Consider the following 17170-nt stretch of genomic DNA (forward strand, 5'->3'; position numbering starts at 1 on the left):
CCTCAGTGCTGAAAAAAAAATCTAAGAGTCATTCTTTTTTTCCAATTTTTGAATATATTATATGATCTTCTTACCTTCAGTGTTGTTATGGAAAAGTGTAATATCCATCTGATTTTTCTTTATCTCAATCTATTCCATTTCTCTGGAGGATTTGATAATTTTTCTCTGAAAATTTTATGATGTCTTAATGTGGACTATGTGAGTTTCATTCTATTTGGAACTCTGAATACGTTCTACCTAACGTCAGTCTTATGTACTTCTTTAGTTCTTGAAATTCTCAGTATTACTTTTAAAATAATTCTTCCCCTCTATGTGCTGCTTTTCTTCTTCTGGGGCTTCCTTGAGATGATGACAATCCTGTCTCTGTTCTCCATACCTCTTATTTTTTCTCTCACACTGTTTATTCTATATTCCTTCCTAATGTCTTTGGGGAGCACTCCTTGCCTCTGCCTTCCCTCACCAATTCATCCTCTTGCCCATTCCATTTGCTGAGTTACTTAGTTCAACAATTTTCCCTTTCATAATCAATATCTCTAATTTGTCCTTTTTTATTACTGTACTTTCCTGTTTTCCTTATCTCTCTGAGAATATTTATTATACATTCTTTAAATTATCGTTCTCCCATCACTTCTGCTTTCTTTGTAATAGATTATTTGCTCTGTTTCTCTATAAGATATTTAAGTTGTATTTTTCATAGAATTTGGTAATTTTTCCCATGTTCTCATCCTTTATTCCCTCTTTTTTGAGGATCAGTGAATCAATATAGATTTCCCTGTCCAAGGAAAGTCCACCAGTGAATAGAAGTGATAAGCTTGCCAGGAGCAGCCCACAGAGGTAGGTATATGTAGCAAATCACAGAGAGCATCACAGTGCATGTTTAACTATTTGACAAAAGTAAACTTTCCCCCATTCATGCTTTAGTCTAAAATAAACTTTAACTGTACTAAAAGATAAATACTAAATAAGAATGAAAAGAAATGATTGTGTATGAACAGAGATACATAAGCAATATAAGAGAGAAAAGTCTGAGAAATTTGACAAAATTAAAAACTTTAAAACTTCCTATCATAAAACACCATAAAGAAAAGGAAAAAGCAAAGAAACAATGGTAAAGTTTTTTTTTGAAGAATTAAATGGGAAATCAGTACAGAAGGAAATTGTGGAACTAAAAAATTTAAAACTTCAGTAGATGGACTCCATAGGAGAGTGCAAAGAACAGGGGATAGAATTAGTGAAATTGAAGGCTGATTAATAAAATTCATTCCATCTGAATGAAAGAGAGATAAAGAAGTCTGAAAAAATGAATATAACCTCAGCGATCTGTGAGACAATAACAAAAGAGGTAACGTTTACATCATCAGAGCTCCAAAAGGAAAGGGGAAGAAGTATGGGACTGAAAAAGTATTAAAAAATGTCTTAAGGACACCTCCAATTTGGCAAAAGAGAAAAACTTACAGATCTAAGAAGCTTATTTAACTCCAAATAGAATCCCCCCCCCAAATACGCATCAACACATATCATAGATAATTGTCTGAGAACTAAGTTGGAAAGAATATCTTCAACACAGCCAGAGAGAAATGATGCATTATTTATAAAGAACACTGATTTGAACAGCAGTGTATCCCCCACCAGAAAGAATGGAAGGATTATGGCATCACATTTTTCAAATGCTAAAATGAAAAATAATCCAACTTAAAAATGAGCAATGGATTTAAGTAGACATTTCTCTGAAGACATACAAACAGCCAATAAATACATGAAAACATATTCAGCCTCATTAATCATTAAGTGAACACAAATCCAACCCAAAAGGTAATACTTCACACTCACTAGGATGGCCAGAAGCAAGAAGACGGGCAATGTGAGTGTGGGGAGACTAGAGAGAAATTAGACCCTCCTACATTGCTGGTGAGAGTGCAAAAGGACGCAGTCACTTAGGAATCCATTTGGCCATTTCTCAAAAAGGTAAACACACAGTTCCCATATGGCCCAGTTACTCACTGTTGGTTATATATTCAAGAGAAATGAAAGCATAGTCCACATGAAAACACATTCACAAATGTTCACAGTTGCACACTGTACATTATAGACAAAGAATGGAGCATTTTAAATGTCTATCAACAAACTTTATCTCAATACTATGGCATATTGCTCAGCCATTAAAAGAAAGAAGTATTCATACAAGTGCTGGTACAATGGGGGTGAACCTTCAAAACATTATACTAAATGAAAGAAGTCACTCACAAGGAACATATATTTTTAAGTGATATTTTTATGAGCCGTTAAGAACAGGTAACTCTATAAAGACAAAGTAGATGAGTGGTTGCAGGAATGAGGAATGTGATACATTGAACAATGTCCCCTCCAAAAACAGTCTTTGTGATTAAGTTAACGATCTTGAGATGGACAGATCAACTTGGATTATGTGAATGAGAACTAAATGCAATCATGTATTCTCATAAAAGGAAGGCTCATAAGGGAGACTTGAAACATGCAGAGGAGAAGGTGACATGAAGATGGAGCAGAGAGAGGTTTGAAGATGCTGACGTTGCAGACTGAAATCCTAGTCACAAACCAAGGAATGCTGGCAGCCACTGGTAGGTGAAAGAGGCAGGCAAGGGGTTCTTCCCTAGAGCCTCTGGAGGGACACTGGCCCTGCCATTTTAACCTTGGTATAATGGTACTGCTTTTAGATTTACAAGCCTGTAGAATTGTGAGGTCATAAATTACCATTTTAATTCACCAAGTTTGCAGTAATAGGAAACTAATACAGTGTGTGGCTGCCAAGGGATATAGGATTTCTTTTGGGGGTGATGAAAATGTTGAAAAATTGGATTGTGATAATGGTTGTTTGTTGTTAAGAACCATTGACTTTTACCTCTTTTACCTTTTTATCGGGAGACTTTATATTACTGATTCAATCTTGTAACTTGTTATTGGTCTGTTCAGAATTTCTATTTCTTCATGGTCCAATTTTGATAGTTTATGTGTCCAGAGATTTATCCATTTTTCCAGGTTTTCAAATTTATTGGCGAGTAATTGTCCCTAATGATTCTTGGTAACTCTGTGGTGTTGGTTGTAATGTCTCCTTTTTCACTTCTGAATTTACTTATTTGGTTTTGCTCTCTTTTACTTGATTAGTCTAGCAAAAGGTTTTTTTTTTTTAATTCAGTTGATTTTTTTAAAAAAAAAATTCTTGGTTTTATTGATCATCTGTATTATTTTTAAGCTCTTTATGACATTTATTTCTGCTTCAATCACTGCTATTTCTCTTCTTATACTAATTTTGAGTTTATTTTGTTTCTACTTTTCTAGGTCCTTGAGTTGCATTATTAGGTTATTTATTTGAAATCTTTCTACTTCTTGATGAAGTGCTTATGGCCATAACCTTTCCTCTTAGAACTGCTTTTGTTGTATCCCATAGGTTTTTGTAGGTGATGTTTCCACTTTTATTTGTTTCAAGAAGTTTTATATTTTTCCTTTAAATTTCCTTGTTAACCTATTAGTTGTTCAAGAACATGTTTAATTTCCAAGTATTTTTGCAGTTTTTAAATTCCTCACTGGGTGCTGGTGGCTCATGCCTGTAATCTTAGCTACTTGGGAGGTTGAGATTGGAAGGATTGTGGTTCAAGGCCAGTCCAGACAAATAGTTCATGAGACCTCCCTCTCCGATCTCCAAAATAACCAGAGAAAAATGGGCTGTAGGTGTGGCTCAAGTGGAAGAGCACCTGCTTTGTAAGCACGAAGCCCTGAGTTCAAACCCCAGTCCCCCCAAAGGAAAAAAAAAAGTTCCTGTTATCAACATTTTGTCTAGTTTTATTCCACTGTTGAGAAGAAGATACATGGTATGATTTCAATTTTTTAAAACTTCTTGAGACTTGTTTTTGTGGTCTTGTACGATTAATCCTGGAGAATGTTCCATGTGCTGATAAGAAGAGTGTATATTCTGCAGTCGTTAGGTGAAATGTTCTCTAAGTGTCTAAGCCCATTTGGCTTATCCTATAGTTTAACTCTGATATTTTTTGTTGAATTTTGTTTTTAGAATTCTCTTTATCTTGGGCTTTTGACAGTTTGACTATAATATGCCTTGGAGAGGCATATTTTTTTAAATCAAATCTACTTGGGGTCCTTTGAGCTCACTGGATCTGAATGTACATATCTTTCCAAAGATTTGTGATGTTTTCAGTCATTATTTTATTAAATAAGTCTCCTATGTTTTCCCCTTTTTCTTCTGAAAACCAAGATGTGAATATTTGCCTGCTTCACAGTGTTTAATAAGTTTTGTAGGCTTTCATCATTCTTTTTCTTTTCTTTTTTTGGTGGCACTAGAATTTGAACTCAGGGTTACACACTTGCCAAGCAGATGGTCTTACCACTTGAGCCACTCTGTCAGCCCTTTTTTGTGATGTGTTTTTTCCAACATAGGGTTTTGCAAAGCTGTTTGGCTGGGGCTGGCTTTGAATCACGATCCTCCCGATCTCTGCCTCCTGAGTAGCTAGAATTACAGGTGTGAGCCACAGGTACCTTGTGCTTTCTTCATTCTTTAAAATTTATTTTATTTTATTTTATTCATATGTGCATACAATGTTTGGGTCATTTCTCCCCCCCTCCCCCTCTCCCTTACCCCCCGCCCCCGCCCCCTCCCTCTCCCCCCATCCCCTCGCTACCCAGCAGAAACTATTTTGCCCTTATCTCTAATTTTGTTGAAGAGAGAGTATAAGCAATAATAGGAAAGACCAAGGGTTTTTGCCAGTTGAGATAAGGATAAGTTCAGAAGTTCTTCAGCTCCAAGATTTCTGCTTGTGTTTTGTTTTATGAATATAATATATATATATATATATATATATATATATATATTCAGCTCTTGGTGGCTTGACCCATTGCCTTTGGGCCAGTGATAACCAGGCCACATTGGCTCTGGTTCTGGATGGCACAGTAATGTAGCCTCTGTATAGCTTCTTCAGCTGCAGTCAGCACTGTGGGTGAGCTTGTGGGTGGCTCTGGACATGGTGTGTTTTTAGGTGGGTGCAGGCAATCCTGCAGTTTCTGTAGGTCACATGGGTGCAGAGCTGCTCTGGTGCTCCTAGCAGCAAGCAGCAGTTGGCAGAGCAATGGAAGCTGGACATATGTCAGATTCTTGGGTGACTTGGGGCTGCAGCTTCTTCAGTGGGCCCAGGTGGGTGTAGTGCATATGGCACAGGGAGAGAACCAAGAGTGGGTTTGGTCTTGAAATGGTGCCATGCAACCTGAGTCTGGCTGGAGGCCTGAGCTCCCGCTCCACAGCAGTGCTGAGTGCACACTGCCTGGCAGCTCCCCAAACTGGGCTCGGGGCCCCTGAGAGTTGCTGGATCTGCAGCAGCAAAGCTTCAGGTATCTGTGGTGCCATGGGGACTCCTGGGGTCATCTTGTTTACATTTTCCCATCATGGGAAGATTTTCCCACTTCCAGGTGAATGCCAACTGGGGCAACCAAGCAGCGAATCTAAAGCACCTCATTCCCTTCTTTACAAGGCTATTCTGAGTCTCCATGTGGCATGGCATCTGTTTCATTGCACTGCACTCCAGCACTCTCCCCCAAACACTTTCTCCGAATAGCAGCTATTTATTCTTTGTTTTGTTTCCTTTTTGTGGGAGGGAAGCAAGTCTGGTGAGTTACCCATATCTCCAGAAGTCCCTGAAGAAATCCTAAATGGGTCAATTTTGTATTATGTGAATTACATCCTCATAAAGCTGTTTAAAATCTGTATGACCTTGGGTTAAGCAAATCTTTCTTTGAGATGACAAAAAACATGATCCATAAAAATTATATATATATTGGATTTCATCAAAAGCAACGAACATAAAATGCTGCACACTCTATAATTTTCATTTCATACAGGTATAGGAAAAAACCCACCAGGTCAGTGTTTGCCAGGGACTGAGGGGCTGACCAGAACAGGCATGGGGAAGCTTTGTGGGGAATGGAACTCTTCTCTATCTCAATAATGGTAGTGGATACAAGTCTCTATAGGTTTTTCCACCTCCTAGAACTGTCCATTGAAAAGGGTGAATTTTACTGTAGGTAAACAAGACCTTAATTTTTAAATGGGAAAAAATAAATGCAAAGAAACAATGATGCTGTGTTATTTTGCACATAAAAGTCTAAAGTACATGTCATTTTAGAGATTTTTCCTAAATACTTCTAAATTTCTCTCAAGAAAGATTGAATCCAGTATATATGTCATCTTTGGTGAATCACAATGGTCACACTTGTCATAATGCTGGCTCAGTGCTGGGCACACTAAAGGGCTTAGTGCAAGCATTGATTCCTGGCACATGAAGTCCCCATGAGAGGTGAATCCCCACTCCTGAAACCACCTGCTGTTCTGCTGGAAGGAAGCAGGAAGGAAGACTCCATGTATGTTGAGGATGGAGGAATTCTGAACTCAAGGACCTGAGGACGGTGGAAGTGTTAGACTGAAAAAAAGGCATGGAAGGGTTGGTGGAGATGACTCAACACCAGTGCAGGTTTTACTCGGGAGAAGGAATCTGCAGAGTGCAGACTGCACTGGAGTCCACTGTCTCTTACAGACTGGGGGTAGTTATGGGATGTTAGTGGGAAAGCACCGGGAAACTGGTTAGGCCAAGAAAATTTTTGGAACTGGCTTGTTGCTAGGGGTAGCTAAGGGAGATTAGTGGTGATTAGGTCCATCTGTTGCTCAACCAACTCTTGCCCACCAGTGACAATGGCATAAAGGTGAGTTTTTATCATTCTTTGGGGCCAGGTGTGCTTTTTCCATTAAGTGATGTGATGTTTCCAGTAAGCTGTCCTGGAGGCGAAGGGGGTGTTGTCCTAACATGGAGGTCCTTATGTTTCTTCCCTAACAGGAAGGGGTATTGAAAAAAGAAGAGTGACTAAGGAAAACAGCCCTTTCTGTGAGCTGAAGGACTTGACGAGAACTGTGTCTCATTCCTGCACCCCCAGTGCCTAGCTCCATTCATAGCAAGGAGGTTGTAAGGACAAATGAATGAATGAATGAATGAGTTAAGAGACGGTAAGTTTGGGGTCAGCAGAGATAAAACTTCTTTGGTTTGGGATCTGGCTACCTGAATTCTAGTTAAGACTTTGGGCATATAAGCTGGAGGACTTTTCACTGAGTCCCATCTAAGGAGAAGAAATGTGGCCCAGGTGACTAGGGGCAGCAGGAATAATCATGGGGTCCATCTGAGTCCTTGCAACCCAAAAGAGCAGATGACACGGCTACTGGAGGTCAGAAGCTGATCCCTCTGATTCATAGCTTTGGGGACTAGCGAAGGGTGGAGTCTTGGGGCCAAATGCTGGCTCATTTTAACTGGAGAGCATGGCTGGAGAGGTGAGATAGGGCTGAGGAGAGGAAGTTGAGGGAGCCTGCCTGTGTGCTGACGGGGGGCAGCGGGGGTAGAGCAAGAGAGGAAGGGGCTCTTAGGGTGGGGAACTTGAGATGAGGTGGGGGAGATGAAAATGTATGGTGGCTTTAGGAAGCAAGAGGGAGTGGAAGGCTACAGAGAGCTGGCCCGTGAGTAGAGACAACAGGAGAGAGGCAGAGAGAGGGATAGGAAAACATGTGCAAAGGGGGAAAGTTGAGAAAGGAGAGGCAGCATGAGAGAGAGAGAGAGAGAGAGAGAGAGAGAGAGAGAGAGAGAGAGAGAGAGAGAGAGAGAGAAGAAGAAGAAGAAGAAGAAGAAGAAGAAGAAGGAGGAGGAGGAGGAGGAGGAGGAGGAGGAGGAGGAGGAGAAGGAGGAGAAGGAGGAGGAAGAGAAGAGAAAAGTGTGCGTGTTGCTCACACGTGAGAGCACAGGAACCCCTCCCTAACCTAAACTTCATGCTCTGAGTCTTACAATTTACACCCTTCCTCTCCCACCCCAAGATGAAAATAAGATTGCACGTGAGCCTGTAAGAGCTTATTTGCCTCGATGAACAGGAGTGACTGCTGTGGACAGCCAGAAGTCAGGGAAGGAGACAGGATGACTGAAGGAATGCATTCTCCAATGAATGAATGAGTGAGTAGTGTCTAAGACTAGCCTGGGTCTCTAAGCCCAGAGGATTCCTGGAAAGTCTGTACCAAAAGTTCCAGAAACCTCACAACAGTCCCTGGGTGAATCTCCTGCCTCCGACTACGAGGTACCCCTAGGAGACCAGTTTCCCAGGGAGACTTGGGGAAGTAGGGAGCCCTTTGGTCCTTGTGGACCCTCCCTGGGCCATGGGCCCCAGACTGGGTGGAGCAGCCACACCTGCCTGAAGTTCTGAGGAAGAGGGCGGAAACAGCTGCCAGAACCACCCTCGTGATAGGCTCTGCGGGGCCCTGTGGTCTGCTGGTAACAGTGGGTTCCACACTGCCTCACTTCCCTAAATGGGCAATTTCACTTTTACAACCCGACACCCTTCCCTGCTAGATCAAGGTGGCATGACCTGTGTCAGCCCAGGCCCTAACCTTGGACCTCCCAGGTGTCCCAGCCCCTTGCTGGACCTCTGACTGCCCCATCTGGATGGAGCCTCTGTTCCTGCTGCTGCTGCTGCTGTGGCTACAGAATTGCATCTCAGGTGAGAGGAGAAGGGGGCTGACTTGAGGGAGGGAGTGACCATCTTTTCCTGTCCTCTCCTTCTCTGCTTTTCCTTGGCCAACTATCTTATTTAATGTTTTGTAGGCTCGGGAAGGAGGAGGTTGGGCTAACTGAGTAGGACCTTACCATAGACTGGTGGCCAAATTCCATCCTAATATCTGGCTCCAAGTAGAGCTAAGCCAGGCCTCACAAACTGGGGTGAAGCTCTGGACCTTCTCTGCCTTAGCGTCTTTATCTGCTAGACTTCCTCAGTGCCCAGAACCAGGGACCTTCCATGTCCTCATAAAAATGACCTTCTTCCAGTAGCCCATCAGGTAGACCCTGGCAGGAAAGTCCTGACTGGATCTGGCACGAGTCATTCCATCATGTGTGTGTGCTTTGAACTCAATTCTTCTCAAAATGCTCATGCCACATCCGGTCCCTGCCCCCTGCCTTGAAGGGGACCAATCCTCAAAGGCCTTTCCCAACCCCAGGCTAGGAAGGCTCCTCACCCATTCTTGCCTTCCTCACTGCTAAGGCAACCACTTACCACTTCCTGTTCCATTTTGGGCCAGGCGAAGGGTGGCAAGCCCACTCCTCACTGCCTGTGAGAGGGGCAGGAGGGGAAGGTACAGGAACAAATGAACACAGTTCCCCTGAAAGCCTTCCTATGTGTCACCTGGCTTCTACACCTCTATACCTCCACAGAGAGAAGGGTGTGTCTCCTGGGCTGACCCATTGCAGAACTGACTTGGATCCTTCTGTTTAGTTTGCAAGGGAAGGGAAGTGCTTAGAGAGAGTTTTCTTACTCACAGCCTTAACCACAGTGACAGCTGGGCTGCAAACTGGGACAGATGCCTGGGGTTCTGAGCTCTTAACCACAGCTTTCTCCCACCCTTTGTCCCCTGAGTCACTCTGCCACCATAACATAGATTATGAAGACACAAACCACATCTCTTTTTTTTGAAACAGAGTTTTGCTATATTGTAGCCTACCGTGACCAGTTATGTAGCTCAGGATGGCCTTGAACTCTCAATCTTCTGCCTCAGCCTCCCAACTGCTGGGATTACAGGTGTATGACACCATGCCGGGTTCATAGACCACATCTCATTCCTAAACACTGAGTATAGATATTATAAATAATCAGTGAATAATTGAAGAATCCTTTGGTTCACTCTTCAGCTGAGTTCATATGTGTCTGGGCATGCTTAATCTATTAGTTTTATATAACTAGAATATTTTAAAATTAGATATCATGTAGAATGAACTAAGGCAGCTTGCTATTTAAAAGATGAGTACAGAGTGGGGGAGGTGGCTCAAGTGGTAGAGTATCTGCCAAGCAAGCACAAGATCCTGACTTCAAACCTCAGTACCACCGAAAAAAGTAAATTAAAAAAAAGATGAGTACAGTAGGGGACTGAGGATGTGGCCCAGTGGTAGATCACTTGCCTAGCATGCTTGAGGCCCTGAGTTCGAGCCTCAGCACCTTAAAAAATAACAACAATGAGCCTACTTTGAAAATAATTACTCATCATTTTTTCAAATAGTGCACTTTCTTATCTTCCTAAGTTGGTTGTGCTCTGAAATTCCAAAACCTAATGACCTGTGTTTGTGTCTGTACATCTTTCTCACTGAGAGTGGGACGGGGGTCTTTCCCACAAGACTGGAATCTCTGAAGACCAAAACATACCATGAGGACAGGAAGTGTTCTGGTGGAGATCCCAGTGTCAGGACTGTGTTTCCTTCGTTAGGGTAGGAACCCCCTGAGGGGCATAGCTTTCTCCCCCATCAGACTGGGAGCTAGGTGTCTCTCAGTCACACTGGGAGGAGCGCCCTGAAGGTAGGGCTGTGTGTCCCCCTCAAAGTGTGAGCTGCCAGGCAGCAGGTCAGTTTTCACCTCCCCTGAGTTTCAAGAAGCCTTCTTCCTCTCTTGCCAGACCTTGCTCAGCACATCCTATCTTCCCAGGTTCTTCTGTTGAGAGCGTGTACAAAAAAGTGCAGCACCGTGAAGGGGACACTATGTCTGTGCAGTGCTCCTACAAGTTTCGCAGAAACCGCGTGGAGGGCAAGGCCTGGTGCAAGGTCAGGAAGAGGAAGTGTGACCCTGGGTTTGCCCGCGGCTGGGTGAATGGGCCCCGCTACTTGCTGCAGGATGATACCCAGGCCAAGGTGGTTCGCATCACCATGGAAACCCTGAAGCGCCAGGACTCAGGCCGATACTGGTGCATGCGCAACACGTCTGGGATCCTCTACCCGCTGATGGGTTTCCTTCTGGAAGTGTCTCCAGGTGAGCTGGCCTGCAGGGCGCTGAAATGGGCGGGCATGTCCTTCCTGCCCTGCACTCTAACATCAGAATGGTAACAATCAGTCGCTGTGGGCATTTTTAGAATTGTTTTATGGATGAAGAAAATGAGATCTAAAAAGCTCTGTGGCTCTGACCTTGCTCTAGGGCACAGTTCTAGCAGGTGATAGAGATGAGACTTGAACTCAGAACTCTGTTGTATCCAGTCATCTGTTCAGCATATGTTCATTGAGCTCCTAGGATGTGACAGGCACTACTGAAGGCTCTGGGAATAAAATACAATGATGGGTAAAACCAGCCACAATCCTGCCCTATGGGAGACACGAGGCAGTAACGCATCACCAGGCAAATCATTGCAGATAACAAGACATGTCCTTAAGAAAACAGTGTGGCAAACTAGAAAGCAGTCAACGAAGCGGTAGTTACTGATGTACCAAGCATCAGAGGACACTTCCCTGAGAAGATGACACCTAGCAGAACCAAGAATGATGACAGTTCTCTAGCCTGTTGAAAACTGGGTGCTTGGAAGGGCATTCTGTGGGTGGAGCTGCATAAGCAAAGGCCCTGAGGTGAGAAGGAGCTAGGCCTGTAGATGGAAGGCCTGTCTGGCTTGTCCATACTGAGTGTGGGATAGGAGAACAAGGAAGGGTGGTCAGTAAATTCATAATTTGCTGGTTTTGATCAGTCCTAGGTTGGAGAGTCAAGCAGCCCTGAATCCCATGTTATGGAGTTTTGGTTTTATTCTAAGTACTAAAGGAAGCTACTGAGGAAGCCTGGAGAGGTGTGTCATGGCTTGTTTTTAAGATGATAATGGCTGTTTATGGGGCAGGGGTGGAAGGAGCAGAGAGATGAAGGGGAATGTCACTGGCTGAAAATGCCAGTGGCCTGGAGTGGGATATGGGCACTGGAAGTGAGAGAAGTAGATGGGATCAAATCTTGTTTTTTCGACTTTCTGCCCATTCTGTATGTTTTGGGGGCAGGCCAGGATTTGTTCAAGTGGGACCTGAGCAAAAAGGGAAGAATGACCCCAAGGTTTTCCATTTCATCATTCAGTGGAAGATGGTACCATTTATTGGACAGTACCCTTTATTCTGAAGGAGAAGTTAGTTTGGGGAAGGAAAATCAGAGCTCTATTTTGTCATGTTAAGGTATCTTCTAGAACCCCAAGTGGAGAAATGAAGCAGGCATTGCTTACTCATGATGTCTCAGCCAGGGGCTCAAGTGACAGGCTAGAGCTTGGGGGTATATTTGAAAGTATCTCTATAAGACAGTGTTTAACGTCAAAGGCATTAGAGAAGTCTTTAGAGAAGAGGCAGGTGAGTGGCTGCCTAGGGCTGGGGAAGGCAAGGGGGCTGAGGTGAGAGCTACAGAGTAAGGGGTTCCTTTCTAAGATGATGAAAATGTCCTAAAATTGACTGTAGGGATGGCTGCACTACTTTGTGAATGTGCCATAAACTATCAAATTTTTTATTATAAATGAGTGTATGGTATGGAGTGTGATTTATATTTCAGTTTAGCTGTTTAAAACAAATCAAGGGAATATAAATGTCCTTCCTGTGCATAGAAAAAGAACTGAGCCAGGAGATCCTCTCTGTTTATAAGAAAGGTTGAGGAGCCATCAGAAGGACCAGGAAAAAGTGACCAATTGTTGTGAAATTTACCACCCACACTTCCCTACACCCCCATCTTCCATTGAGACTAAACTAGGGAAAATGTTCTCTCTAACATGGCACCAAACCTCATTCCTCTGCTTTCCATTCTCAGTTGAAACTGGCTCATTAACATCTTTATTTGTAGAAATACAATCATGAAACAATTTTATTTTCTCTTATCCTTACTCCCAATCATCCTATGTCAAATCTTACTTTCCACCTCTGAAAGATAATTTGGGGAAATTCCAATTGTAATGATGTCTTCAATTATTAGGAAAAAATTCTTCAGCCCAATCACAAACTCTGATTTTCCAGCAACATGCACTTTCCCATTCCACCCCAAAGACCAGGTTTTATGATCCGAGGTACCTGAATTGGGGATGGGGGCAGCCTGCTACCTGGCTCCTTCTTCTTGGGAGTTAGGTTTTTCTTGGCCACTCTCTGCCAGGCCTCTACTTCCCACATACCTTGGTGTGTTGAAGCAAGAATGGGGGCGAGAGAAATGGTTGTGTGACTTAGCTGCTGCTGTGGGCTCTCTGTTGGCCATCAGTGCTTTCCCGTTAAATCTTTGAGAATCTCTCCAAGGTGGGCATCTCAATGCTGGCTCACCAAAGGCATCAAAGTGTGAGTTCTTTGGAGGGTTCATTGGGAGTATCCTCACTGGGGACTGTACTGCCATGTGGGACCTGGCTCCAGGTTGCCCTCTTCCTCCACCCCACCAATGCTGCTTGTTCTGGCTCCTCTTTCTCAGAACAATGGCACAGGCCCAGTCACTCTGTCCCCACCAGAGACCCCTGGCTTCCCAGGAAAGCATCCTTCCAGTGCACAGCAGAGGGTGCAGGAGCCTCTCTCCAGCTGTCTTGCTCTTATTGAGACAGACTCAACACTCCCCACTAGACTGAGGCCTCTCACAGCCTACAACTCCCTCCTCACCCACCGACTAAACTCCAGGCTTCTTCTGGAAAATGGAGTGGTAGAGGCCTGGGTAAACAGGACAGGTCCATATGTGTCTAAGTAAACTCCTAAGGAAGGTGTCTGACTCCAACTGTTCACAACTTTCTCTGGAATTAGAGGCAGTCACCAATTATGGGGCATTCAGAATAGTCCTTATTCAATATTGTATTATGGAATGCTCACTGATGCTTAGGAATAAGAAGGACCAAAGAAGTGACAAAAGATATGGGCGTGGAGATGGGTTGTCCTCTGGGAACAGGTAGCCTGACAGGGGAGGCTAAAGGGATTGTGACCGTCTCTCCCTTCTTTACTGTTTCTGCTTCTTTCCCCCTGACATTACCTTCTCAGCAAATACACACCTGACCATCTGGCCACAGGGTCAGCCCTCCAACCCCAGCATCCACACAGCTGTATAAGCTGCCTCCAACACCAAGACCCCTGACTTACCCTAACCTCCTCTCTCTCTGTTTCCTCAGCACCCACGACTGAGAGGAATGATCCTCTTACACGTTCAGCCAACATCCTCAAGAATGGAATTGTCACAATGGGCCAAGAGCCCACCTCAGGCCCTGATGCCCCTTTCACCTCTGGCATGACTGTGTTCACAAGTGGATTCCTCACCTTGACCAGACTCTTGTCCCCTGCTGCCTCAGGGACCACCAGGCCAACCTCTGTGACAGGCAACAGCTTCATGGGTACCAGTGCCACCACTGCAGGGCATAGAAGGACCACAGGGCCACAGTCAGTGACTGTGTCTTCCAGCAATACCAGAGCCTCCACTGCTGACCCAGTGTCTACCTCCAGCAAGTCCAGGCATGTTAACAGCAACATCCCCACCATCGGGACATGCCACAACCAGTTACCCTCCCTCAGGTACTGTTGAATGACATTAGGGCCTGATGGATCTCAAGGAGAAGCTCTGGTATCCTCCCTTCCCCTTTCCTCCCCAGAAACTCTACTGAATGGGAGGTGGGAGACAGTAAGGGTCATAAAGGAAGATGGTGGGGGTGAGGGACAGGGCTAGGTCTGCAAAGTGTCTGGATGGACAGGAGAGGGGAAGGACAGGGAAAGACAGTAGGAAGTAGAAAGTGTGGGGGGACACATTGGTAGTTTAGGTTGCCCCAGAAGCAGGCTCTGAGACAAGGATTGGCATCTTAATTGGGGCACTAGAAAAGAGGGCAAGGAAGTAGGACAGGGAAGGGAGAGTGGCTAATGAATCATAATTAAGCCAGCTACCACTGTGCTGGACAACTCTGAATGGTGTCAGCCTCTCACTGAAGGGGAAGGGGGCCAGGACACCAAGTTCCTGTTCACTATCAGTAGAGAGTGCCTGCTATGAGTGGTATAGAGCGTGCTAGCGAGAAGGAAAAGTCCTCAGAAGGTGCTGATAACCTGTGTGCTTGGAAGTGCCACAGACAAGGGGGAGCAGTGGCCATCCGCAGCCTCTGCTACAGGGGACAAAGAGGGTAAGATGTGTCCTTAGTCACTGAAGAAACAGTGATCTCTTCCAGCACAAATGGGAGTCTTTTAGTGCCCTTGACCTCACTGATGAATGGATTTGGGGGCATGACAGAGGAAGTGCTGTCAGACTTTCTGCCTGGTCCAGCTCCTTGTACTGTGAGCAGGAAGACATGGTCAGTAATGGGGAGCCTGGTGCTCACCTCCATCCTCTCTGCTCCACCTCCTCAGGTCCCAGGAGCCTTACCTCACTGTGCTTGTGGTGGTGCTTATCTTCCTCCCAGTGCCTGTGATGTTGGTTGTGCTCTATAGGTTTTGGAAGAAGAGACACATGGGAAGTGAGTAGAGCCCTCTCTTGCCTCCAAGGGCTGAGCTCTGGGTACCTGTAATAAGGGCTATGATACTATGTTTTCCCCCACTCCAGGAACACCAGGGTGGTGTTCCTCAACCTGTGTCCATCCGAGAGGACCAGGAGGCACCCAGTGAGGAGGAGGGTGGCCAGGCAGGAACAGCAATTCATAACCCTACAGGGATGACTTGGCAGGAGCAAAGCAGAGCCAGAAGAGGGGAAGGGTGGCACTGTGAACACTTTTCTCTGTTTCTTGTAGGCTATAACCTAAGCAGCAATTCTATGAGACCCTGGAAGCACCCACCTGGAGCACAAGAGTCCCCCTGGAAGCCTGCTTGGTTTGAGATCACTTAACAATGGAGTGGGAAGCTTCTCCTGGTGGAACCCAGGAGGCCAGAAGAAGATTGAAGACCAGGGTCAGGCCCAAGGGGAGGGGACACAGCTAGAGCTTCTCTCTCTCCACAGCCAGGGCTACTGTGTCCTCAGTTTCGCTTTGCTCCCTTCAAACCTCCCAGTATGCCTGTGGATGATGAGCCCCAGTAGCTGATATTCCCAAAAAGGAAGAGCTTAGACAGTGACTAAGAGCTGGGGCCACAGAAAGGTCTGCAGCAAGAGATCCCAGAGCTGTCCAAGGCTTCCCTGTCTGGCCATGCATCCTCTGATGGGCGTGCAGGGAGCTCTGGATGAGCCCTAACTGCAGCTGCTGGTGTCCTTTGGTACTGGAAGCTCATAGAGTCCACACTCCCACCACTGCCACCTACTGGCTGGCCCTTCTTGGGTAAGCTGAGGGCCTTTGGCTGCAGGTCAAAGCTCTCACCCTCAGTTACACCAGTTTCTACATGTGGTCTCCAAGTCTGAGCTTCTGGAAGGGACTGAGGGCCCAGCAGCTTCCAGCAGGGTCCACACCCTGAGGTGCCTGACACCCATCTCTGTCTAGAGGGAACTCACCCACAGATGCTGTTGGGGAAGCCAGGGCTTGGAGAAAGACTAGTTCTCAGCGAAGGCACTTTGGATCTGTCCACATCATGGAGAAGTGACCCTGATGGGGGCAGGGATAATGGGGCCCAGGCAGTCTCTGGCCAGGGGTTGAATGGCCTGTGGAGCCTGCCTCTTACCTTTCCACTTGTAGCGCAGATGTGGCCTCTGCTATCCAGACCATTGGCCTGGAACCCATCAGGGAAGGGTGCTGCAAGTTGAATCCCTTCCCAGAGAGGGGTGTCCACAAGCCTGCAATGATTGGGACAGCTGCTGCAGATACATGCATGATATATCCACTCTTGGCTCTGGGTTGGAGAACTCTTGGTGGGAAAACAAACATCATGGTCAGAAGAGTGACACAACTGGGGTGGGAAGGCAGTGAGAGCCACTCCAGGATGTTTGTGGGGAAAGAGGGAGCTCCGGGCCCCCCTACCCCAGCCAGCTAGCTGTCAACCTGGGACAGCAGTGAAGCACCTCTTCCTACTTCCAGGAGGGGGCAGTGGAGAGAAAACTCAAGTTGACCCCCTCACAGATCTGGTTCCAGGACACACATTTTTGGCCAGCAAGCAACCTACTTAGAGCCACCATCCTGGTGGTGAGGCTTAACTGGCCTGGGGGATTTGCTCCTCAAGACCCCACTTCCATTTGTGACCCAGCACCAGCACAGCCAGACAGCTCCATCTCATGTCGGTAGGGTGCCCTGGGAGAAGAGCACTGAAGAAGCAGTCAAGGACAGACATCAGTGATGCTACTGTCACTGTGTGACCCTGAGCAAGCCACTAACCCTAGCTGGGCCTCATTTTTCCTCTCTTATGGAAAAGGACAATAATTCCTACCCCTCAAGATTGTTTTGGGGATATAATGAAGTGCCACAAATACTGAAATTGTGCTGAGGCCTCTTCATTACTGCTCCTCACTT

At 45.5% G+C, this 17170-nt stretch overlaps 1 protein-coding gene across 4 annotated transcripts; it reads left to right on the plus strand.

Annotated features, from left to right (window-relative positions):
• Positions 1-702: 702 nt before the first annotated feature.
• Treml2 (triggering receptor expressed on myeloid cells like 2) lies at positions 703-17135 on the plus strand. Of its 4 annotated transcripts, none has more exons than XM_020157292.2 (9): positions 703-834; positions 2466-2597; positions 6867-7033; positions 7886-8018; positions 8412-8559; positions 10525-10845; positions 13943-14339; positions 15156-15262; positions 15533-17135. In XM_020157292.2, the coding sequence occupies exons 5-9, from the start codon at positions 8505-8507 to the stop codon at positions 15625-15627; spliced, it is 975 nt and encodes a 324-aa protein (XP_020012881.1). In that variant the 5' UTR covers positions 703-834; positions 2466-2597; positions 6867-7033; positions 7886-8018; positions 8412-8504; the 3' UTR covers positions 15628-17135. The 4 variants fall into 4 exon arrangements, with proteins under 4 accessions (XP_020012881.1, XP_073938333.1, XP_073938334.1 ...); XM_074082232.1 differs by having other exon boundaries at positions 8464-8559; XM_074082233.1 differs by lacking the exon at positions 15156-15262 and having other exon boundaries at positions 8464-8559.
• Positions 17136-17170: the final 35 nt, after the last annotated feature.

The sequence above is a fragment of the Castor canadensis genome, chromosome 8 (genome assembly GCF_047511655.1).
Source record: "Castor canadensis chromosome 8, mCasCan1.hap1v2, whole genome shotgun sequence".
Lineage (NCBI taxonomy): Eukaryota > Metazoa > Chordata > Mammalia > Rodentia > Castoridae > Castor > Castor canadensis.

What these genes read in the sequence shown, in the direction of transcription:
- Treml2 (XM_074082232.1), top strand. An exon ending in CCTTCTGGAAGTGTCTCCAG is followed by an intron (nt 10,846 to 13,942) that starts GTGAGCTGGCCT and finishes CTGTTTCCTCAG; the next exon opens with CACCCACGACTGAGAGGAAT. An exon ending in GAAGAAGAGACACATGGGAA is followed by an intron (nt 15,263 to 15,532) that starts GTGAGTAGAGCC and finishes TGTTTCTTGTAG; the next exon opens with GCTATAACCTAAGCAGCAAT.